The 24,873-nt window shown below is 39.0% G+C and overlaps 1 protein-coding gene across 1 annotated transcript in view; it reads right to left on the bottom strand.

Annotated features, from left to right (window-relative positions):
• The window catches only part of GXYLT2 (glucoside xylosyltransferase 2), a 114,159-nt gene that overhangs the window by 17,869 nt on the left and 71,417 nt on the right, over nt 1-24,873 (bottom strand). Inside the window, exons 4-5 of the mRNA XM_074313296.1 lie at nt 18,492-18,743; nt 17,163-17,286 (exon numbers count right to left, since the gene is read on the bottom strand). Of these exons, the coding sequence (XP_074169397.1) occupies nt 17,163-17,286; nt 18,492-18,743 (376 nt within the window). The remainder of the gene's footprint in view (nt 1-17,162; nt 17,287-18,491; nt 18,744-24,873) is intronic.

Below are 24,873 nucleotides of genomic sequence, written 5' to 3'. Positions count from 1 at the left end.
TGTTGGAGGTTTCACCTTCCAAAAGGAGGGCAGTATAACATGATGGAAGGTCAACAAGGGCATTTGACAGCCTGGTCTAAATCCCCATTCTCTCACTCAAATACAGTGAACCCTAGGTCCATTGACTTAATTTCCTGGTGCTTCCATTTCCTCATCTGTCAGATGGGAATAACAGAATCTCCCTCTTATTCTGATGATTAAACTTAAAAAACACACATGTAAAATGCTTAGCAGAGTGCTGAGCACACAGTGCTGAGTGTTAGCAGCTGTAATAGACACTTCTGAAAGTTTCTGTGAAATAGGCAGACCAGTAAAATAGAAGTCAAGATTGAAGCAAAGATTCCTTTTAGGATTAAACACCTACCAACAAACAAACAAAAAAAATACAGAAAAAAATGAACAGAAAACTACAACAGCAAAGGGAAAAAAATCCAAAGAAAAAAGCAAAGCCAAAAAACGTCCCTATGTCAAGGTAAGTATATACACTGGGTGAGCATGTGCACACACATACTTGTGTGTTTGTATCTGTAATCCAGTGGTTCTTAGCCAGGGGCGATATTACTACTCTACCTTGGGGCCATTTGGCAATGTTTAGACGGAGACATCGGTTGTCATATGTGAGAGGGGCTGCTACTAACATCTAGTGGATAGAGAACATGGGTGCTCCAAACATCTCACAGTGAACAGGACAGCCTCCACAACAGCAGTAATACCAAGGTTAAGAAACTGCTGGAATCCTGTTTCCTCTTGGTGGCTAGGATGATACAATCAGCAATAAATTCACGACCTCCTAACTTCCTGGCTCCTCGGCTTGGTGCCTTTAAGGGCAGGGGCTAGAGGACTATGGATCAAAGCTCTGTGAATGTACCATGAGATTAGGAGAAAAGCCCATGTCAGAGCACACAAGAATTAGAGCAAATCAATTACCAGTGGCAGAAAAGCAACTTAAAGATGTGCTTGTTGGTTGGGTTGACAGCATTCCTTTCTCATGGGAGGTACCACTGCTTACAGAATATTACAGAAGGCTTCAAGATGGGAAGCAGAGAGTGAAGACACCATCACACATCCCCTCTGGCAGACTGTGTATTGTATTTCTACCGTTCAATCCTTATAGTGACGTCCAAGCAACCTGAATCAAATTCCTAATTGTTTACAACGCAGACATTTTTCTTTTCTTGGGAGACTTCCATTCCAGCATTATGTTCCTCTGACTTGCATTCACCTCCACACTTGCATGTAAATAATCCATAGATGGGAGAGAGCAGTGCTTATCCTGAAGTCATGTTATTTAGATTTGAATCCCAACTCTATTAGCTGTGTGATTTTTCTGCAGTTTCATGCAGAGGGTGGGTGTGAAGACTACATGAGTGAAAATATCTAAAAGAGCGTTTGTGCTTTAGCACTGTGCTCTACCCTAGCCCAATTGTTTTCATTTGTAACCCAATGAGTCACATCACTCATTTAGGATAGCTGCCTGGGCGTTTGAATTTACAGTCCCTGCTTAAGCACCTGCTAATATTCCCTGCTGAATCAACTGCACTAAAACCCATCTTTGTTTTTGTAAACACACTGATAGATTTAACAACAAATATTCATTGAATGCCTGCTATGTGTACAGTTCCTGCCTTCACGAAGTTTAAGATTGGTGATGAAAATTTTTGCCTTTTCCCAAGTAGTGTAGGATCCCCACTACAAAAGGAAACCTTTTCTCTCTTTGCGGCCTCTTTAGTGATGACACTCTAAGGTAGAAGATAAAATAGAAAGGCTTTGAAATCAGACAGATGTGGATTCAAAGTTGGCTTCTGCCACCTCCCAACTCTCTAACCTCAATGAGTTACTAAAACCCTGATCTCAATCTAGAAGCAGTAAAGAGAAGCTAAATTATCCTGGTTTGAATCCCAGCTTTACTGTATATTAGCTGTGACATAATAGCAGAGTGGCTAACAGAAAAAGCTCTGGAGTTAACCCACTGGGTTTGAATACAGAATTTCACCACTAGTTGCATGAACTCAAGAAAATTATGTAATTTTTCTGGGCCTCCGTTTCATCATCTGTAAAAGGGGGGAGATTGTAAATATCACTTGTCCAAATAGGATTTGTGGGAGTATTAAATGAGTTCATATATACATATATGTACTTCGAACAGTACCTGACACAAAGAAAGCACACAATAAATCTAGGCGGTAATAATTACTATTATCATTGTCATTGTTATAATGAGAACATTTGGTTGTCAGAAGGATAAAACAAGATGAATTGAATGAACCTAGCACAGTTCCTGACACACAGTGCACTGCTAATAAATGTTTTACTACAATTGCTTCTAGACATGCAGGTGGCCAGACATTCTTAAGCTTTTCTGGGTTACAGATCTCTCTGAGAATCGAATGAAAGCTTTAGGCCCTATCTCTGGAAAAACACAACTGAGTATATATGAAGAATACTTGCTTACAACTTTAGGGGTTTATAGACCTCCTTCATGGAGTTTAAGACCAGCTAAGAACCCCAGCTATTGAATGTCAAATATGAAAGACGGAATTCAATTCACATCTTTATACTGCCTTCAGAATTTTCCAGAGGAAGAAATGTAAAATACATCAAGCATATAATTAAAACAAGCATTGGTTCACCACATTATTGCAAGGCACTGTTGTCACTGGATGAGTCGGTGCTATTCCTACCCTCACAGCTCACAGAATGTACACTCTTGCAGAGGAGATAGTAGATAATGTCATCAAAATGAACATGTTTTATCAGGATTCATAGAAAGAAGGTCATTTCAGTAAAGTTTCATTTAAACTTAGACTTATAATAACGATGGAATTTTGACAGTCAGGTACAGAGGCCTAGAAGAGCATTTGAGGAAGAGAAAATGTCCTGATCATAATCATGTGCTTTAGAAAAGATAAGCCATTATTTAATTTTGCTGGGGCAAAGGCAATCTATTCAAAGGGGTAAAAAAAATGGTAGAAAAGTTGTCATATAAGTAGATTGTTTTGACCTAAAATATTCAAGAGTATAAATCTATATTAGATTCCAAGTAACCAACTTTGATTCTAGCTAGACAAGCAAAAAAAAAAAAAAAAAAAAAGAAAAAGTTTTTCTCCCCCCTTCTTTCAAAAGAGGAGGGTAGCTCATAAAATCAGAGGTAAAGCTGAATTGGGGAAGGAAGTAGAGCACTCCTGGAATACGGAAGAAAGGGACAAATAACGTCAGCTTTTTGGCACTGCTGCCAGGATGAACCAGCCTAGGCTACTTTCTGTTCTTAGATTCCCAGACTCAGGTTCCCAGGAGATGGGCTGACCGGTATAGTGGGAGTCAGGGGCCGGCAGGGCTCTAAGACTCCATGCAATGGGGAGGAGGGGTTCCCTGGAGGAAAACTGGGGCACTGTAACTAAAAGAAAGGGAAATAAAAAATGGGCAATTAAAAATAACAGATGTGTCATTTTATTCACAGATAAATTTGCATGGGTTACACTTTGAAATCTCCATTTGGTTAATGGGGAAAGGAGGAGGAGAAAAGAGCCTCAACTAGCATCACAGGGTGGGCTGAAGATGGAAAACCTATACAGATAAGCCAATGAACATGCAGAGTGGAACAATGATGGTTATTTGGCACATGATCCGTAACTATTCCAACATGGATCTATTTTAAGCAAGATTACCAGGGGTGTCAAAATCTGATGTTTAAAAATCATAGCATGTTGAAATAGATTATTTTTCCCCTTCTGAGTGAATGGTTTTAAAATTCCAAATTCCTAAAGCCTTAAACTACTGCAATTCTTATTAAAATTACCTTTTCAAGTCAACCTGTCTTCCTACCCTGGGTCTTGGCCTATTTCTGTCCATTTTACATAGATAAAGAAGCTCTTCATTACAGAGGACAAATTGATGGTTGCCAGATAGGAGGGGTTTGGGAGTCTGGGTGAAAAGGGGGAAGGGATTAAGGAGTACAAATTAGCAGTTATAAAATAGTCACAGGGAAGTAAAGTACAGCATAGAGAATATGGTCAATAATATTGTAATAACTATGTATGGTGTCAGGTGAGTACTAGACTTTTTGAGGTGATCACTATGCAAGTTATATAAATGTCTATTCACTATGTTGTATACCTGAAACATATATAATATTGTATGTCAACTGTGATTGAAAAAAAATGAAAAAAGATCTAGTACCTATCTGGCACTATACCTAGTTATTACAATATTATTGACTATATTCCTAATGCTATACTCTACCATGCTATACCATGACTACTGTGTAACAGGCAGTTTGTATTTCTTAATCCCTTTCCTTCTCCTAAACCCCTCTCTCATCTTAAAAAAGTCCCTCTAAGATTCTTTGTAATACTGTGGTTTTATTTTTGTCTGGGAAGCTCCTTATCTGTCTTTCATTTCTAAATGATAGCTTTGCTGGGTAAGGTATTAAGAAATACAAATTGATAGTTAATGCAGTATGGTGGAATATAATCAACAATGTTGTAAAGATCACGTCATAGACTGTCCAATGCGCTATGCACCTGAAACTAAAGTAGAATAATATTGAATGTCAACAATAACTAAATATATAGGTATATATAGTCACAGGATGTGGAGTTCAGCACAGGGAAGATAGTCAATGGTATTGTAACAGCTATATAAGATGTCATAGGGGTAGCAGCTTGGAGGGTGGATTATCACTTTATGAGGGGTTTAAATGTCTAATTGGTACATTGCTTTGTACACCTGAAACTAATAAAAAAAATTCTTATAACTGAAAAAAAAAAAGAAAAGAAAAGAAGCTCATCATTAATGGATTGTCTATGGGTCTGAAATGCCTTATGATACCTTCAGGAATCTACATTTATTTCCAGAGCTGCCAACTATTTGCAAAGTACTGTATGAATTGATTGTCTCTTACATTTCTCCTTATATCAAACTCTTGGGGTCTCTAAGATTATGGAATAGATTATGCCTGATTATTTTAATTTCACAGTGAAAAAGTCTTGCTACTCACTCACTAAGCTGTATCAACAGAACAGAGGCTGTTTGATTCCGCTATTAATAGTTTTTGTTTGTTTGTTTGTTTAGTTTTGTTAATGTCTCATTCTGGAATTGAGCTTTCCCAGCCTTCTCTTCCTCCTTCTTCCACAATGCACCTTGTTCCAGAAAAGGGCAATTAATTCTTCAAAGAAGATTTACCTTCCTGACCACAAAATCAAAAGCTCTTCTCTCTCTCCAGCTTTGATAGTCTCTTTCTCAACCCCTCATTTGTTTCCTTCATAGTATTTAACACAATTTGTGATTTTGAACAACTACTTGTTATTTTTTGGGAGTCCACCTTTTCCAATAAAAGGTAGGTTTCACGAAAATGGGAACTTGGTCTATTCTGTCTACTGCAATATCCACAGTGCCTAACCCTGTGGCTGGCACATAGCTCAAAAATATCTATTGAATAAATAAGTGAATGAAATCTTATACTTTTCTTTACCTTCTGTACCTTTTTTCTTTCCCTGTCCTCTCTCTCCCCATTTTCCTTTCCTTATACTTTCCTTGCTGTGGTCCTTCTCTTCCATCTACTTCCCTCTTTCACTCCATTCTCTTAATTCCTTTAACCAAAAAAAACACACAACAAAACAAAAAAAACACTTCTGAAGACCAACACCATTTAAGTCACTAAGCTTTGCACTGTTGAAGACATAAAATAGACACAAACCCCTTCCCATGAGGACCCTATAATCTTCATTCTTGCATTTTTATATCAGAGTTCATGAACTTCTCAGATTCCCCAAACTGTGATTTGTTACCAGTTTCCCAGAACAGTCCTAATACTAGATAAATGGGCCTGTCAACCTTCACAAAAACACTAGTCACTGCCTGTTACAGGGTACTTTTGGTGGGGTGAATATGCAGTGTGGCTGCACACTTGAGCATGGAACTCCCGTAATGGCTGGCAGTATGAGAACAAGACCTTGATGGGGCCAGCGAAGAGGCATGTTCCATGGACTGTGTTCTGTTCCCTGTGGCCCCAGTAAACCTTCTAACTCCCTAGTATCATAGTCAACTCATGGACAATCTATGTGGATCCCATGGGCATTTCAGCTCTTCTCACTCCCTGTGGGCAGGACCCTACTGCCTCTACTCGGACTGGGTGGCCTGCCTGTGACACTTGTACATACTTGGCTGACCGGAGCCTATTTTTCTAGAAATTACCCCCAAAGCAGGGGGAGACCTAGATGGTCATGTTTGAGAGAGCAAAATGTCAAATGACCTTGAGCCTCTGGTCCCTGATGACCAGACTGAGTGGTCTCCCTATCCAAAGAGAACTGATTCAAAGCTACACTAGGAATCAACTCATAGACTGGCTCAGGCCAATCTCTCTCTCTCTCTCTTTCTCTCTCTCTCTCTACTTAAGAATAAGAATTAGGAGGATTGACGTCATCAAAATGGCGGCGTGAGGTGAGCCACTGTAAAGCTCCCTTGGAATTTACAACTAATCAAATACCAATAACTCCACAAAGAACTCCCTGCACAGCAGACAGGCAAGACAAAGAGGCCCACTACTGAATTCACCTAAAGGTGGGTGAATCGCGCAAGCTGGGGAGGAGGGAAGGGAGAAGTGTGGAGACGGAACCAAGCGGGCGCAGGACACAGACCTAGCTCAGTACTCTGAGCTCGCTGCATCCCAGAACTACCGCAGCTGCGGGAGAGGGAAGAACTCGGACTGCTAGGGCTCTGCTTATGGCCCACAGGGCTGAGGGGGCAGCATGTAACACGGCTGAACCCAACGCTCACGGCAGAGACCTCGGAGAAAAGACTGAGGGAAGAAGGCTGAAAACGGTGGTTTAAGCCCTCACTGTCACAGAGAACGGAAGCCTTAGGCACTGAGACTAGCCGCCCCCTACCTACCCACCCAGAGCTCACCCCGCCCCCACCTGCCCGGTGCTAGAAGCGAAACAGTAGCAGTGTCAGATCAAAAGAACAGAATATTTGCTGTTCTGAGAACTGTGGACCGCAGACAAAGATTCGCAGCCCAACTAGTTCCAGCAAAGGGGAGGGAGCTGTGGAAGCAGAACCGGCTGTGGTGGTGGTCATTGCCGCCATTGCTCTGGGCCACCACTCACAACTCACCCCGCCCCTGGCCCCACCTATCTGGGCAGAACCCTGCAGGAGTAAACAGAACTGCTGAAACATACAGGATCTGAATCTGGTGCAGGAAGAGCTTTGGAACTTCAAAAGCTCTCCGCATACCCACACGGACACTGCACCCTGTGACCTAGGTGAACTATTAACAGAGGAGAAGCCAGTCTCCCAGGGAATCCCCCCATGTGTGAGAAGCTGGAATAGTGCAGAGAAAACATAGCACTACCGTGTGATAGAGAAAAAAAAGGCTGCAGTAGGAGAGAAAATAAAACATTCTATCAACAAGAACTGGAAAACAAAAGAAAGACCTCTTCCTACCAACCTGTTGCAGAAGCCACTCCTGCAGATGTCTAGGAAGAGAAATAGTAAATCAGTAATTGCCATGAATGACCAAGGCAACAAGATAGCTCAGAAAGAAAGTGAAAAGTCTCCAGAAAAGGAACTTAAAGATACGGAAATATGTAACTTAAATGACAGAGAATTCAAGATTGCAGTTCTGAAAAAAACTCAGCGAGATGCAAGAAAACACAGAAATGCAGTTTAATGAATTCAGAAACACAATCAAAGAAAAACATGAGCATTTTACAAAATAGATTGAAATTTTAAAAAAGAACCAAAAGGAATTACTGGAGATTAAGAACTCAATAGAAGAAATTAAGAATGGAATAACCAGCTTAGGTAGTAGAGTTGACCAGATGGAGGAAAGAATCAGTGACATCGAAGATAGAAACCTGGAAATTACACAGATGGAAGAAGAAATAGACTTGAGACTTAAAAGAAATGAAAGAACTCTACAAGAACTTTCTGACTCCATCAGAAAGAGCAATATAAGAATAATGGGCATACCAGAAGGAGAAGAAAGAGAGAAGGGAACAGAGAATATATTCAAACAAATTGTTGATGAGAACTTCCCAAACTTGTGGACAGAACTGGATCCTCGAATCCAAGAAGCAAATAGAACACCTAATTACCTCAATCCCAACAGGCCTTCTCCAAGGCACATTGTATTGAAGCTGTCAAAAATCAATGACAAAGAAAGAATCCTCAAGGCAGCCAGGTAAACGAAGATGGTAATGTACAACGGAAAGCCCACTAGAATTTCATCAGATTTTTCAGGAGAAACTCTATAAACCAGGAGGGAGTGGAACCAAGTATTCAAATTATTGAAAGAGAGAAATTATGAGCCAAGAATAATATATCCAGCAAAGATATCCTTTAGATATGAAGGAGAAATAAAGACCTTTCCAGACATACAGAAGCTGAGGGAATTTTCTAATACACGACCTACACTACAAGAAATACTAAAGGAGGCTATTCTACCACCATCAACAGGGACAATTTGTGGCAACAAAAACATAAAAGGGGGGAGAGTAAGGCCTGAACCGGAATATGGGAATGGAGAAAATAAGCCTGCTGAAGAAAATGGAATACTCTATGTATCAAACTTTCTTTTACATAAACGTAAGGGTAACCATAAACTTAAGGGTAACCAAAACTGAAATATATACTGTAATAAAAGAAGAAACAGAGGGAAACATCATAGAATACCACCACACAGAAATAACAGACAACAACAAAAAGCAAAGAAACAATGGAGACACAGCCTAACCAGAAAACTAAAGATAGAATGACAGGAAATCCTCACATATCAATAATCACCCTAAATGTAAATGGACTGAACTCACCAATAAAAAGGCACAGAGTAGCAGATTGGATCAAAAAACTGAACCCAACCATATGCTGTCTCCAAGAGACACATCTCAGCTACAAGGACAAGCATAGACTCAAAGTGAAAGGGTGGAAATTGACACTCCAAGCAAATGGTACCCAGAGAAAATCAGGTGTAGCCATAATGATATCACATGAAACAGACTTCAGGGTGAAAAAGATAACAAGAGACAAAGACGGACATTTCATAATGGTGAATGTCTACAACAAGAAGACATAACAGTCATCAATATTTATGCCCCCAATCAGGGAGTACCAAAATATACCCAGCAACTACTAACAGAACTAAAGGGAGAAATTGACCAAAACACAATTATACTAGGGGACCTAAATACATCATTGACAGCTATGGATAGATCATCCAAACAGAAAATAAATAACGAAATAGCAGCCCTAAATGACACATTAGATGAAATGGACATAATTGACATATATAGAGCACTTCATCCTAAAACATCAGACTATACATTCTTTTCTAATGTACATGGAACATTCTCAAGGATAGACCATATATTGGAACATAAAATCAGCCTCAACAAATTTATGAAGATTGAAATCATACCAAGCATATTCTCTGATCACAAGGCTTTGAAATTGGATATCAACCGCAAAAAGAAAGCGGGAAAAAACACAAATACATGGAGATTAAACAACATACTTTTAAACAACGACTGGGTCAAAGAAGAAATTAGAGGAGAGATCAAAGATACATAGAAACAAATGACAATGAAAATACATCCTACCAAAATTTTTGGGATGCAGCGAAAGCAGTTTTAAGAGGGAAATTTATATCATTACAGGCTTATCTTAAAAAACAAGAAAAATCCCAAATAAATAACCTCATGTTACACCTTAAAGAACTAGAAAAAGAAGAACAAGTGAAACTCAAGGTCAGCAGGAGAAAGGAAATAACAAAAATCAGAGCAGAACTAAACGGAATAGAGAAAAAAAGACAATAGAAAAAATTAATGTGACAAAGAGCTGGTTCTTTGAAAAGATTAACAAAATTGACAAACCCTTGGCTAGACTCACTAAGATAAAAAGAGAGAAGACACTAATTAACAAAATCAGAAATGAGAAAGGGGAAGTTATTTATCACGGACAGCACAGAAATACATAGGATCATCCAAGAATACTACGAAGGACTATATGCCACCAAATTCAATAACCTAGAAGAAATGGACAAGTTCTTAGAAACATATAGCCTTCCAAGGCTGAACCATGATGAACTCGAAAATCTAAACAAACCGATCACCAGTAACTAAATTGTATCAGTCATCCAAAACCTTCCCAAAAGCAAAAGTCCGGGATCAGATGGCTTCACTAGTGAATTCTACCAAACCTTCAAAGAGGATCTAATACCAGTCCTGCTCAAACTCTTCCAAAAAATTGAAGAAGAGACAGTACTCCCTAACTCATTTTATGAGGCCAACATTACCCTGATACCAAAACCTGGTAAGGACAACACAAAAAAAGAAAACTGCAGACCAATATCTGATGAATACAGATGCAAAAATCCTAAACAAAATTCTAGCAAATCAAAAACAACAATGCATTCAAAAGATTATTCATGACGACTAAGTGGGGTTCATCCCCGGGGCACAAGGATGGTTCAACATACGCAAATCCATCAATGTGATACCTCACATAAACAAAATAAAGGATTAAAATCATATGATTATATCAACTGATGCAGAAAAAGCATTTAACAAGATACAACATCCATTTATGATTAAAACACTTAATAAAATGGGTATAGAAGGAAAATACCTTAACATAATAAAGGCCATATATGACAAGCCCTCAGCTAATTCATAATTAATGGTGAAAAACTGAAGTCCTTTGCTCTACGCTCAGGAACATGAACGGGCTGTCCCCTATCACCTCTGCTTTTCAACACCGTGTTGGAAGTCCTTGCCAGAGCAATTAGGCAAGAGAAAGAAATAAAAGGCATCCAAATTGGGAATGAAGAAGTTAAATTATCACTCTTTGCAGATGACATGATGCTATATATAGAAAACCCTAAAGACTCCACCAAAAAGCTATTAGAAACAATCAACGAATACAGTAAAGTTGCTGGCTACAAAATCAATGTACAAAAGTCCATTGCATTCCTATATAGTAACAATGAAATCTCAGAAAAAGAAATACAAAAAACAATTCCTTTTGCAATTGCAGCAAAAAGAATAAAATACCTAGGAATAAACTTAACCAAGGATGTGAAAGACCTATATGCTGAAAAATATAAGACATTTTTTAAAGAAATTGAAGACGACACAAAGAAATGGAAAGACATTCCGTGCTCACGGATTGGAAGAATCAACATAGTTAAAATGGCCATATTACCCAAAGCAATATACAGATTTAATGCAATCCCCATCAAAATCCCAATGGCATTTTTTAAAGAAATAGAACAAAAAATCATCACATTTGTTTGGAACCACGAAAGACCCCGAATAGCCAAAGTAATCTTAAGAAAAAAGAACAATAATGGAGGTATCACACTCCCTGACTTTAGCTTGTATTACAGGGCTACAATAATCAAAACCGCATGGTATTGGCAGAAAAACAGACACATAGATCAATGGAATAGAATTGAGAACCCAGAAATAAAACCACATAAATATGGACAGATAATTTTTGACAAAGAAGCTAAAAACATACAATGGAGGAAAGACAGCCTCTTCAATAAATGGTGCTGGGAGAATTGGATAGCCACGTGCAAAAGAATGAAACTGGACTGCTATCTGTCACCATGTACCAAAATTAATTCAAAATGGATCAAAGACTTAAGCATAAGACCTGACACAATAAACTGCATAGAAGAAAACATAGGTACTAAACTTATGGACCTTGGGTTCAAAGAGCATTTTATGAATTTGACTCCAAAGGCAATGGAAGTAAAAGCTAAAATAAACGAATGGGACTATATGAAACTTAAAAGCTTCTGCACAGCAAAAGAAACCATTGACAAAATAAAGAGGCAACCAACTGAATGGGAGAAGATTTTTGCAAACAGTGCCTCCGATAAGGGGCTAATATCCAGAATATACAAGGAACTCATGCAACTCAACAACCAAAAAACAAACAACCCAATCGAAAAATGGGCAGAGGACTTGAAGAGACATTTCTCCAAAGAGGACATACAAATGGCAAATAGACATATGAAAAAATGCTCAACATCACTAATCATCAGAGAAATGCAAATCAAAACCACAATGAGATAGCACCTCACCCCAGTCAGAATGGCTATCATCAACAAGACAAATAGTAACAAGTGTTGAGAGGCTGTGGAGAAAAAGGAACCCTCATACACTTTTGGTGGGAATGCAGACTGGTGCAGCCATTATGAAGGCAGTGTGGAGGTTCCTGAAAAAATTACGAATAGAATTATCATATGACCCAGCAATCCCTCTCCTTAGTATCTACCCAAAAAATCTGAAAACATTTATACATAAAGACACGTGTGCTCCAATGTTCATTGCAGCTTTGTTTACTGTGGCCAAGACATCTAAACAACCAAAATGTCCTTTAATAGATGAATGGATAAAGAAGTTGTGGTATATATACACAATGGAATACTATTCGGCGATAAGAAAAGATGATATAGGAACATTTGTGACAACATGGTTGGATCTTGAGAGAGTAATGCTGAGCGAAACAAGTCAGACAGAAAAAGCAGAGAACCATGTGATTTCACTTATATGTGGTATATAAACCAAAAACAACAAAAGAACAAGACAAACAAATGAGAAACAGAAACTCATAGACACAGACAATAGTTTAGTGGTTACCAGAGGGTGAGGGGGGTCGGGGTGGGAGATGAGGGTAAGGGGGATCAAATATATGGTGATGGAAGGAGAACTGACTCTGGGTGGTGAGCACACAGTGGGATTTATAGATGATGTAATGCAGAATTGTACACCTGAAATCTATGGAATTTCACTAACAATTGTCACCCCAATAAATTTAAAAAAAAAGTAAGAATTAGGAAACATAAGAAAGCCAACATTGGTATGGCTTATAAGATTGTTCAACAGAACATCAGGGTTGGGTCATGTGCAAAAAACAAAGAATGCTTTCTAAGAAGAGAAAATGGAATCAGATGGGTACAGAGAGAAGCAAAGCAAAAATCACAGAAACAGGAGGGATGAAGAAATAAGCTCTGGTCCTTAGCAGCTTCCCAGAACTCATTCTCATGAGGCTTGGTGTGATCTGATCCATGTGTTCATGGGACTGTACCTGGACGCTTACTTAGCTGGCCTGAGTGGAGCTTTGTTCTTTGCAAACTAAGTACATTAATCCAAGCACATTTTCTACATAGAGTTTTCTTTTGGCACCTGTCAAGTTTATCATTTCTATAGAACTCAGATCTTGAACTCAATCTCATCTGTAAAAATGTGAGCTCAGTCTTCTACCTCTTGAAGAAATTACCTTGGCTTCCCTGGCAGGAAATTTCCTGCAGGCTGACCTACATGCATGCCCTCCACAGGCTTCAGCTGTCTCCTCTTGAGTCAGCCTGTTAACTAACACTACAATTACCCACCCACAGGCAGGTGCTACTTAACTGTAACAGGGGTTTTTAAAACAGTTTTTAAGCTAATGACTTTTAAACACATTTTAAAAGTGATATTATTGGCTGCAGAAGGCAATAATAATAATAAGGACAATAACAACATTCTAGGGATGTGCTTTGATTTTGTGTGCACTGTGTCACCGTGGCAATCCAAAGAACCATAAAAATAATCATGTTGATCTCCTGTATCAGGGCCAATCTTTTCTCCTTGCCGGGGCTAAAGGTGACAAACCTTTTTTTTCAAATATAGTTTGTTCTTGTTTATAGAAAGTTCTCACAACCAATATAAACAAAGAAAAGCCTTTCAATGTAACAGGCATTACTGGTTTTCAGTTCAAAGATGTCATGTTTAATAAAGTACTTGGATAAAGAATAAAATAGGAAGATGAAATGCAGGTCACACAAAGAACAACCAAGTAGTTACCTAATACTCACTGGGCCAAAGCCAGGACACTTGGTTATTCACTCTGCTACCGCTTGGAACCAGGAGAAGTACAACTTCATGATTATTTGATAATATTATTGTACTCAATGGATCTAAGATGGGGAGTGTAGAAGTCATTGAACTCAGGTGGTATTAAGCCCCAATTAAAGAAAAGTGGTTCGTGTCTAATTGCAAAGCTGCTTATGGCTGCCTTCGAATACTACAGAGGATGCCAAAAAATGTTGTGCACACAGTCACAGCTGGGTTGCCGGCAGCAACACCCCCGGGGCCCAAAGGTTGCTCACGTTTTACCCTTTGCTTCAAGATTGGCCGGACTTGGGGGTTGGGAGCTACGTTGTCTCCACTCGCTTCCTCTGCCTCTGCCTCAGAATCTCCACTGTGGGGCCCCTGTTCTAACAGGTGGACCCGAGCTTCCAGCGCATCCAACCGGGACATCTGATCTGGCACCTGGGCCATTTCATTAAGCGCGCTTTCCGTGTTGAGAGTCAAGGCAGTGAGGAACATCCAGCCCACACAGCTGGCTGTAGCCTTTGCCTCCTCTGGCAGCCGCTCATCCAGAGCCTGCAGGGCCCTCTCCATGTCCTCCCACCCCTCCATGGGGTTCCCGCTCTCCGGCAGCTGCTCCTCCTGGTCTTCCTGAGACTGAGTGTTCATATGCACAAAATGCTCCACCACCCTTCAGAAAGCTTTGGCCGGCACTGTACCCTGTTCACTGCGCCATGTGTCATGTGGGGCGGCCTGCGGGGTCTCTGCTCCCGCTCACATAAGAATGCAGGATGTGGCTAGGTGTCACGTGGGGTGTCATGCGGGGTCTCAGCTCCCGCTCCCCACACAAGAACACAGGATATGGTGAGGCCAAAAAGGAACACCCACGGAGCCATAGGTAGGGGAGTCATACCACTATAGTCTCACTGGAGGCTGGATTCACATGACCTGCCACCTGCTGTCCGCTTTTCTGCCAAACGACCCACTCGACTCATGACTCCAGCCACGGCAGTTATATCAGTGGCCAACTGGCCAACTGGCTACAGCTGACGGCCAACTATCCACAGATGACGGCCATCTACTACCCGAGCCAGCACCTTTCCATGTGAGGCCGAGAGCCTGGAAACTGCTCTCCGGGACTTTGTCCCCACAAATGTATATACATTTTAAGAAAGGAAACAATTGTATTAATTGTAATACTCAATATGTACTGATAACAAAAGATGAACACAAGTCATGTTTGACTTCTGCAATTACAAGAGGTGCTCAAAGTGGTTACCACCAGCGTCCAGACACTTCTGATTACGGCAAACTACTTTTTGAGCATAGATAACATCTCTTAAAATGTATACATTTTTTTGGCACCCCCAGTATTCACTTACTTATCACAGCCTCAAATAATCTGCAACAGGAGGATTTCTGGGGAGGCAACTCTGTGAATCTTTTGAATTCCTCAGTTTGGGAATACAGACAGATAGGCTTATGGAAGATAGTTTTAACCACACAACAGAGAGGAAAATGCAATATTTATATCACAGAAATAATGCAGCAGAGAGATACATTTTGTGATATCTTCCCAGCTCTCTAGATGTCCCCATCTTAAAAACTTTTCTTTCCCAAATACACAGAACTAGAGTTGGAGAGGCCTGTTCCAGCATTCATTAGCTGCTATGCAAATTATTTAACTGTCTTTCACTTGGTAGCTTTGTCTATAAAATGGGGATTATACTCAGGGCTGTTGTGAGGATTAATGAAGATAATGCTTAGAACAGCACTTTGCATTTAGTAACTAATAGATGTCAGCCATTATTCCTTAGTGCCATGCTCCTGGCCTCACTGATGCATGCAGCAACCATCAGGTGTCTCCCCTGGGACTTTGGACTTGGGATGAAGTTAGTCTTTCCTTTGGAACTGGGATGAAGTTAGTCTTTCTGTGTGGCTGGACTTGGAGTCTGAAACCTTGGTACTTTGCTTTAAGGTCTGAGGATGAGAGAATGCGAGTCCTCAAAGGAAGGACTATACTGACTCAGTAGGAGAAAGTCCAACCTGGATTCTTCATTGTTTTCCTTTTCCTGCTTCAGGTCCTGGGCTGAGCCTGCTGGCCTTTCTGCCCTTGGTTTCTATGGGACAGCGGTTTGCTTGTAAAAAAGGTATCCTTTGTACTTAGACTAACGCCAAGGTTCTTTTACGTGCAGCCAAGAGTCCTAACCAACACATCTACACCTAGAAAAAATATGAAATCTGCTTAACAAGAAAAAGGAGGAGGTATACACTTTACAAACCCTGTTAATATCAGAGTGGAAAGGATTAAAATATGCCACCAGTGAATGGCTAAAATAGTCCCTTTGTCTAATGAAGGAATATTGGGAATCTTTCCCAGAAACTCTGTATCAACATGCTTTTTTTCATTTCCAGGATTTGATCCTTTCTGATGCAAAGACATATGAGATTAGGTTTTATTTCAGAGTTTTGTTAAAAAAAAAAAAAGTGCTTAGTAGGTACTTCCAGGTTGATATGCAACCATAGCCCGAAGTCTTTATAAACAGGATTCTCTACTTCAGGATTTTTTAAAGACAAAGGAAAGGCCGGAGAAGATTGGGGTGAGAGGGTTTTTCCCCCAAAGATCTTTCTCAAGGAAAAACATGGTTTAGATTTTAACGACATTAAGTAAAGTTTTAGCAAGAAAAAAAAGGAAAATATTTTGTTAGCTTTAGGTGTAAAAATAAAATCATAGACCAGAAATTTTTGTCGCCCTCCCTTCCCTAACTCCACCAACTCATTGACTTAACAATATAAGAAGAATTTCATTTGCCCCAGATGAAAAGAAAGAGGGATTTAGGGATCTGAGTCTTTATTGTGGACTCTTTTACCTCTAAACAAGTCACTTAACTTTAAGGATCCCAAGAATCAAGTCTTCAGTCTAACAATTATTCAGGCTGTGGAGGGCCTCCTGCCTAGATTATAATGTTTTCATTTAGTTCTGTGCTTCCCATTAATTTTCCCTATACTTCTTAGAAGAATGGTGCTGGCAAAACCTAAAAGAGATTCTCAAAAAACGGAGTCCAGTGTTGGAGGTTTCCACATTTGGCCTTTTGTGTTAGCAGCACAAGGACCGACATCTGTGAGATCTCAGGGGGTGTATGAAAGGACACAGCTCATGGCTGGGGTGGGGAAAATGGTTAGGGTTAGAGGGGGGAATGAAGACACAATTCAAGCTTCCTCAAGAAGCAGACCAGGCTGGAATGTGCTCTGTGGGCCAAGGTGGGCATACTCCTATACAAATGGCGTTCTGGAAAGAGAACCTACCTGGATTGAAATAAAAAATAATATTTAATAAATCTTGGTCTCCCCATGTGATGGCATTCTTGTACTTCTGGTACAGAAGGTACAACATGTCCTCCCAAGTCAAGCCTGTTGGAATCATGCTGTTCTGGAAAAGAGAAAACATCAGAGCAGCTTAAGCAAAGCAAATATATCTTGTTTGCTGAGAAACCATATAGAGAGACTGGTCACCTTCTCCTCCCCCCCCCCCAAAAGCAAATAGAGGAGAGGTCTTACTGGCCCAAGTCATAGGGCAAAGCAAAATTAGAGCTGTAGACTGTGGAGCTTCAGGTGTACACATGAGTACTAGATGGAAAAGGAATTGTTAGTTAGAACTATGATTTCTACTTAGGAAAAGCATGCCCCAGATCGAACCTCTTTTTTATGCTTAATTCTTGCCTCTGAAGTGAAGGAACATAATACAGATAGCAGAATTAAGGCATCTTAAGGAAAAATACTCTTTCCTTATCTTAAAATAATTATTTAATTTAAAAATAAAAGCAACACATTCACAGACTAAATATTCAAACAACATACAAAGATCTAAAATAAAAAAGTAAAAATATTCTTCCTCTATCTTCCTACAATTTCTATTCCCACTTTCCCTAGAAGTATCCACAATTAACAATTAATAATCTCTTAGGCAGTTTCTCAAACATCACTCATCTCTAAAGCATAAAAGGGATCACACTCTATGATATGCTTTGTTGTATTTCAAATTTTTTCACTCAGTAGTCTTAGGGATCTTACTTATTTACCTCACACTTTTAATAGGAAGATCTAGACAGACAGATAGATAGATAGATGATAGATAGATAGACAGACAGATAGATAGATAGATAGATAGATAGATAGATAGATAGATAGATAGATTTTTTTACACTAGTTCTCTACTGATGTTCACTTAGGTTCTTTCCAGTTGTTTGCTAAGATAAATGATGGGGCCATGAACAGCCTTGTACAACTATCTAGTGTGCTTATGTAAATATACCCCTAGGGTAATTCTAAGAACTTTTCCACGGTTTTTGAAATTTCGAATACACACAGAGTTCAAACATTATGGAATTCAGAGATGGAACATAATGGTCCTGAATAATAACTCAGCTGAAGCTTTAAATTCCATAATCACCTGGGCTTTTCCTGAACAAACAAATATTCTATATATTTCCAGATACTTTTCTCTTCCCTGGCTCCTCCCATCTTCACCTACAAGTCACCTGCTTCCAAAATCAGCACACTGAAACTCTAGGAATGTCACTGTTGAAAAGACAACGTACCGATTTTTAAACAAGGAAATATAAAACAGTGCCTTACCTTGAAATGGGCACTTCTTATACGAGTTAAATTCATTAGCATGACTCCTGAATTAACTCCTGCAGAGCCATAGAACGGGTGCTGAGCAAAGCGGCTGTACCAGCCGATCTTGGGGATTTCATGTTCTGGGGCCATGGCTGCAAGCTGGGTGGAATTAAACTGCCTCAGAAGCTTCCAGATGTCATCAACAGGTCTCAGAAAGAGAACATCGGTGTCCACATAGAGAAGTGAGTCCACATCCTTTAAAATCACCTTTGTGTGTATTGGGGAGGGGAAAGAGGGAGAAAACAAAACAAAAACGAGTCAGAAACAAAGAAAGTGTCTGATTTCAACAATGCCACCGATTTCATAGACTAATGTTGAATTCTAGAAAGGGAACAACTCTTAGCTCCCACTCCTCCCTTCTCCATAAGTGTCAATAAAGAGGTAAAGACTCAGAGTTAGATAAATCTCAGTTTAGATAGGTTCAATTCAGGACCCAATATATTTGGCAAGGGCTGAACTTTCAAAGGAATGAGAAATCAGCCAATTACTGTGACTGTCTTCTTCTATCTTCCAATAAAGGACATCTGTCTTTCTCTCTTAGGTTTTTTCTTGGAATAACTAGGTCTGGCATTAGACAACTTGAAGTGGACAATTTTGAAATGAATTTCATGCCAGGCTTTGGGGTAAATACTCTGTCTCTAGATCCATTTTTTCTAGTGCTGATGGGTATGGCTCTGCATCTTTTTGAAATGATATTTTGAGCTAAGATTTGGACTTGGGAATAGGCAAGGCAAATCATTGGCCAGTTTTGTTTGCAGATCAGGGACTGGCAAACTCTTTCTCTAAAGGGCCAGAGAGTAAATAATTTAGGCTTTATTAAAACTGCTCAACTCTGTTGTTGTAGCATGAAAGCAGCCATTGACAATGAATGAGCCTAGCTGTATTCTAATACAACTTTATTTAGGGACACTAAAATTTGAATTTCATATAATTTTCAGATGTCACAAAATCATCTTCTTTTGATTTTTTTTAACCATTTGAAATGTAAAAACCATTCTTGGCTCAATGGGCTGTGGTTTGTCAACACCTGTTGTAGGTCATTCAATCAAACCCCTTAAGAAAATAACTTCTCTTCTGGTAACTGCTTAGCTTACCAGAGTTTTGCCCTGGGGTTTCAGATTACAAAGCCTTAGAGAGTGATAGTGTTATTTGCTTTATTTTGCCATTGTTCCACAATTTTAGGTAAAGATTAACCAAGAAAAAATCTGAATACTCCTGGATCTCTGGCCTACCATCATTCTAACACCATAACAATACTTGTTACGGACTGAATGTCTGTGTCCTTCCAATATTCACATGTTAAAGCGCTAACCCCAAATGTGATGGTATTTGGAGATAGAGTCTTTGGAAGGTAAGTAGGGTTAGAAGAGGTCTTGAGGGTAGAGCCCTCTGATAAGATTGTGTCCTTATAAGAGACACCAGAAACCTAGCTGTTCCAAGAAAAAAAAAAAAAAAAAACTAAAAGAAAAAGACATTCTTACCCCCGTGACAATCTTGTGGTTACCGACTGTGCTTTCTAATCCCCTCACCTTCCCCCTTATCCCCACCCTTCCTCCCATCTAGCAACCCTCAGTTTTTCCTCTAAGTCTCTGAGACTGTTTCTGATTAGCTCATTCATTTATTCTTTTCTTTAGATTCCACATATAAGTGAGATCATAAGGTATTTGTCTTTCTCTGTTTGACTTATTTGGGGAATGTAATTAATAATGTTGTAAAGATTTTGTAGGGTGTCCAATGGACACTTGTCTCATTAGGGAGATCACCTCAGGGATGATATAGATGCCTGATCACTGCACTGTACACCTGAAGCTGAAGCTGAACAATAATGAATGTCAACCACAATTTTATATGCATATACATATACATATACATATACATATACATATATATGTGTGTATATGTATATAGTTACAAGAAGCGGAGTACAGCATTAGGAATAGAGACAGTGGAAATGTAATGGCTGTGTGAGATGTCAGAGGGGTAGTGGATGGGGGAGGCGGGTTGTCACTGTGTGAGGGATATAAATGATAAATGTCTAACTATTACATTGTTTTGTGCACCTGAACCTAATAAAAAAAAAACGTTAAAAAAAGAGTAAATGGAAACCAAACCAAACCAAAACAAACCAAAAAAAAAGAAAAAGACAGATGGCCTTATTGGAGGATGGAAGAACACAACCACAGTACTTTGTTGCTGTGTTCATTCATTTGAAAGTTCAACCCTCACCAGAGAGCTTGCTCACTCTTCACACCATGAGATGATGCAAGAAGACAGCCTTCTGTAAGCCAAGAAGAGGGCTCTCACCAGAACCTGACTATGCTGGCACCCTGATTTTAGACTTCCAGCCTCCAGAACTGTGAAAAAATAAATTTCTTCTGTTTAAGCCACCCAGTCTATGGTATTTTGTTATGACAAGCTAAGACAATATTCTATTGGGATCCCCAATATTTAAGATTGATGAATATGGTACTATACGATACAGGTATCATAGAGATTTCATTCTTGAATAATTTCAAAGCTTACATGATTAGCCACAGAATTTATCTTTCTCATCTACTAGGGGAAGAGATTCTACAAACCAATAAAATAAAATAAAAATAATAATTGTCTACCATTTCATAAAAGATATTTTTTGACATCCATTATAACATCTTGAAGATCCTAATTTCAGAATTAGGATCAATTCTTTAAATTGAATATACAAACAACAACAAAAGTCCCCCATATTATCCTTACTTTTCCCTCTTACTTTGCCATGGAAAAATAAAAACTTTGCCACAGATTAGTATTAGTGTGCTGACATTTTTTTTTTTTTTTAATCACAACTCCAGAGTACTGTGGAGGAAAGTCAACCTCTCTACACAGAAATTGTAAATGCATATTATAATGCTAATTATGTGTCACATGTAAATACAGTTGTGATGTCTTGCATGCCCAAGACCATCCCAAGGGCTTGGTATCCTGCCAATATTATTTTACTGGGAAGGAAAACTAAAGCACAGAAAAGTCTTCTGTTCAAGTTCATGTGTCAAATAATGCTAATGATTGCTGGATTTTGGCTAATAAATTAATTTTCTAGAAAGTCTTTAAGGAAACAAGAGACTGCATGGTGTTTCAATAAAAAGTTAATTTAGAAACACTGAATCATTAAGAAAGAGAAAACTATTTCAACCCATGTGAAACAGTGCAAATTTCTCTTTATGGTTGATTATCTAATAAGGCCTGAATAAAACCATATAATACTAATGTTTTAATCAACGGAGGGTTATGCAGACATCTACCCCCAAAATTCAAGGTTATTGAATTAATTTATTTCCTTGGTCTTAAATCATTATTACTGTTAAAGCTATCATTACTTTCTCCAATAAAATAAATGTATTATCACCCCTCGTTAAAACAAAAAAACTTGAAAAAGGAAAACTCAAAAAAAGCAAAATAAGTCACACAGAAAAAGTCGAGAGCCATAGGATTTCACTGATATGTGGGATATAAAACTGAAAGCAAACAAATAAAGAAACAAAAACTCATAGACACAGACAATAGTTCAGTGGTTACCAGAGGGAAAGAGGGGAGAGGGGTGGTAGATGAGGGTAAAGGGGATCAAATATATGGTGATGGAAGGAGAACTGTCTCTGGGTGGTGAACACACAATGGGATTTATAGATGATGTAATACAGAATTGTACACCTGAAATCTATGTAATTTTACTAACAATTGTCACCCCAATACATTTTTCTTATTAGTTTATTTTAATTTAAAAAAACCCTGAAGGATGGAGGTATTCCATCATGAAGCTTCAGGTAATATCTTCAATCAATAGAGAAAAAGACAAACAAGTTGTATCAGAAATTTATAAAATCAGAACAATCTTAAATAGTGTAAAATTTTTATTTGACCAATATCTTATTATGTAACATGCATATTGCTTTCCTTTTTCACTATTATAAACAATGCTACAATGGGTATCTTTTTGTGACATTTCTAAGAACATAATATGGCATTTCTTTTTCTTTTTAACTCAGTAAATATTTACATGGTTAAAAATAAAAATATGTTAAATTCCTTGATAAGTTATTCTTCCTTGTCCTTCTGTCACCAGGTCCCCTCCTTAGAAGAAGCTAGTGTTATTGAATTGCTCTGAGTTGTGCCAGACATATTTTGTGCATATAAGAATAAAAAGCTATGTGTATGCAATTCCCTCTTTTATGCTACAAATGGTAGCATAGCATACATGATGTCATCAGCCCACTTGTTTTATTTTTTCAAATAAGCAATAAATGTAGGACTTTCCATATCAATACATTAAAATTTTATTTATTATTTTTTATTCCTGTATAGCATTCCATTGTGTTGATCTACCAAATTTATCCAGTCATTTACTGTAGAACACTTAGATTTTTCTCAAGCTTCTTTTATTGCAGTGTCACAATGTAAAACTTCATATTAATTCATTTCAAACACACATGAGTATACCTGTAGGATAAATTCATTAATATATAATTACTTAAAGAATACCACACATTTGTCAATTTTATATATATTATCAAACTACTTGCCTTGAAGTGGACTGATTTAGGTTTCCCCTAGCAATGTAAGAGAGTGCCTCTTTCCCTTCATCTTCACTAACACAGGTATGATCAGACTTTTGGATGTTGGCCTACAAGGAGGCATACCTCAGAGGGTCCTAGTCTACCAACCTACTTTAGGTCATAGTTTTCTGCCAGGCTTGCCCTGGTCGCCTTGCCTGGGATGTGACCTGGAGGCTTCACGAGTCTAAAAGACAGTGACAAGCTTTGAGGGACACTTGAACAGCAGTGTTGGTCCCACCAGATGCCACCACCAAGGCCTCGATGTGAACCCTCACAGGTGGGCAGCCCTTTACTGATCCTTTACCATAACTAATGCTGCCTTTGATGAGGTTTGATTCTGGACACACACTTTCTGGACTAGGACTGAGGAACAAGGAAGAAAATCTTTTCAATACATTTATGGCTACTGGTTTTGGAAAACTTGCACGTCTTCAGTAAAGATGGCAAAGCCAGTTCAGCCTAAACTAGAGATTGCAAACTAGGACCTATGGGTCCAATTCAGCTCACAGATAGATTTTTTAAAAAATATTATACATAGCCTATTTTAAAATTTTGAATTAGTTGACATTTTTTAAAAACTGGAGTTTCACAAAAATATTTGAATTTCTGTCTTCTTTTGACAAATCTAGAACAGCCTACATGCTACAAGGGAAAAATGTGCTGGTGCTTGGCCATAGGCACCCCATCCATTCTCCATTCATTCATAGAATAAATATTTACGAAGGGTCCTCTAGGTGCCAGATGTGACCTGCAGTGACTGAGACAGACAAAATTCTCTGCCTTCATGACAGAGTCCGATAATAAACAAGAGAAATATATGGATTATATAGTATATAAGCAGGAGAAAAATAAAGCAGGGGAAGGGACTAAGGGTTCCATGTGTGGAGGAATTTGCAATTTTAAATAGTTGGTTGGGAGAGCCTCACTTGGAAGGAAGTGAGCAAGTGGAAATAAGGAAGGAGCACGGTGGCATACACTCTCAGAACAGCAGGGACCATGTGGCTGGGCCTCGGTGAGCTATGGGAAGAAGAGCCAGAGGTGTGGCTAGACAGGTAAAAGGGGGCCAGTTACTTAGGGCTTTGTTTGCCCTTGGAAGAATTTTGGCTTTTAATCTGAGTGAGATGGGAGCCATTGGAGGGATTTTAACAGAGGAGTGACATGATCTGACTTAGATAAAAGAATCACTTTGGATGCTGCATCGAGAACAAAAGATTGGGGAGCCCAGGGCAAGCAGGGAAACCAGTCAGGAAGGTATTTTAATAATTCAGGGAAGAAGCAATGATGGCTTTGGCCCAGGTGGTAACAACCCAGAGAGTGAGAAGTTGTGAAAGCCTAAATATTGTTTGAAGATAGAGCCAACGGAATTTCCTGATGGATTGGATGTGCAATGTAAGAGGAAAGAGAAAAAAATAATGGCAACTCCAAGGAGAGCAACAGAATGGGGTTACCTTTAACTATTAACTGAGATTGCACCTGATGTGTGCCATTCCTTTCTGGCTGTCGAAGGTAAGTATTGGAGTTTGTAGTTGTTGAAGCCTAGCTCCCTCCCTCTTTTTTCTCCCTTTTTCCCTCCCGTGTATCTGCTATCCCTGAATATAAAGATGTTGGTGATGGTCCTCGGACAGACTACATTGGTGGTGTGATGGGGTGATGGTGACATTGTCCAGGTCTTGGACATAATGATAGCTACATAGGTGTGAGCTTGTTAAACTAAGCATACAAAATTTGGGTGTGCTCTTTTTGATATG

The sequence above is a fragment of the Rhinolophus sinicus genome, linkage group LG10 (assembly GCF_036562045.2).
Source record: "Rhinolophus sinicus isolate RSC01 linkage group LG10, ASM3656204v1, whole genome shotgun sequence".
Taxonomy (NCBI): Eukaryota; Metazoa; Chordata; class Mammalia; order Chiroptera; family Rhinolophidae; genus Rhinolophus; species Rhinolophus sinicus.
This window is presented reverse-complemented; position numbering and strand designations above follow the sequence as displayed.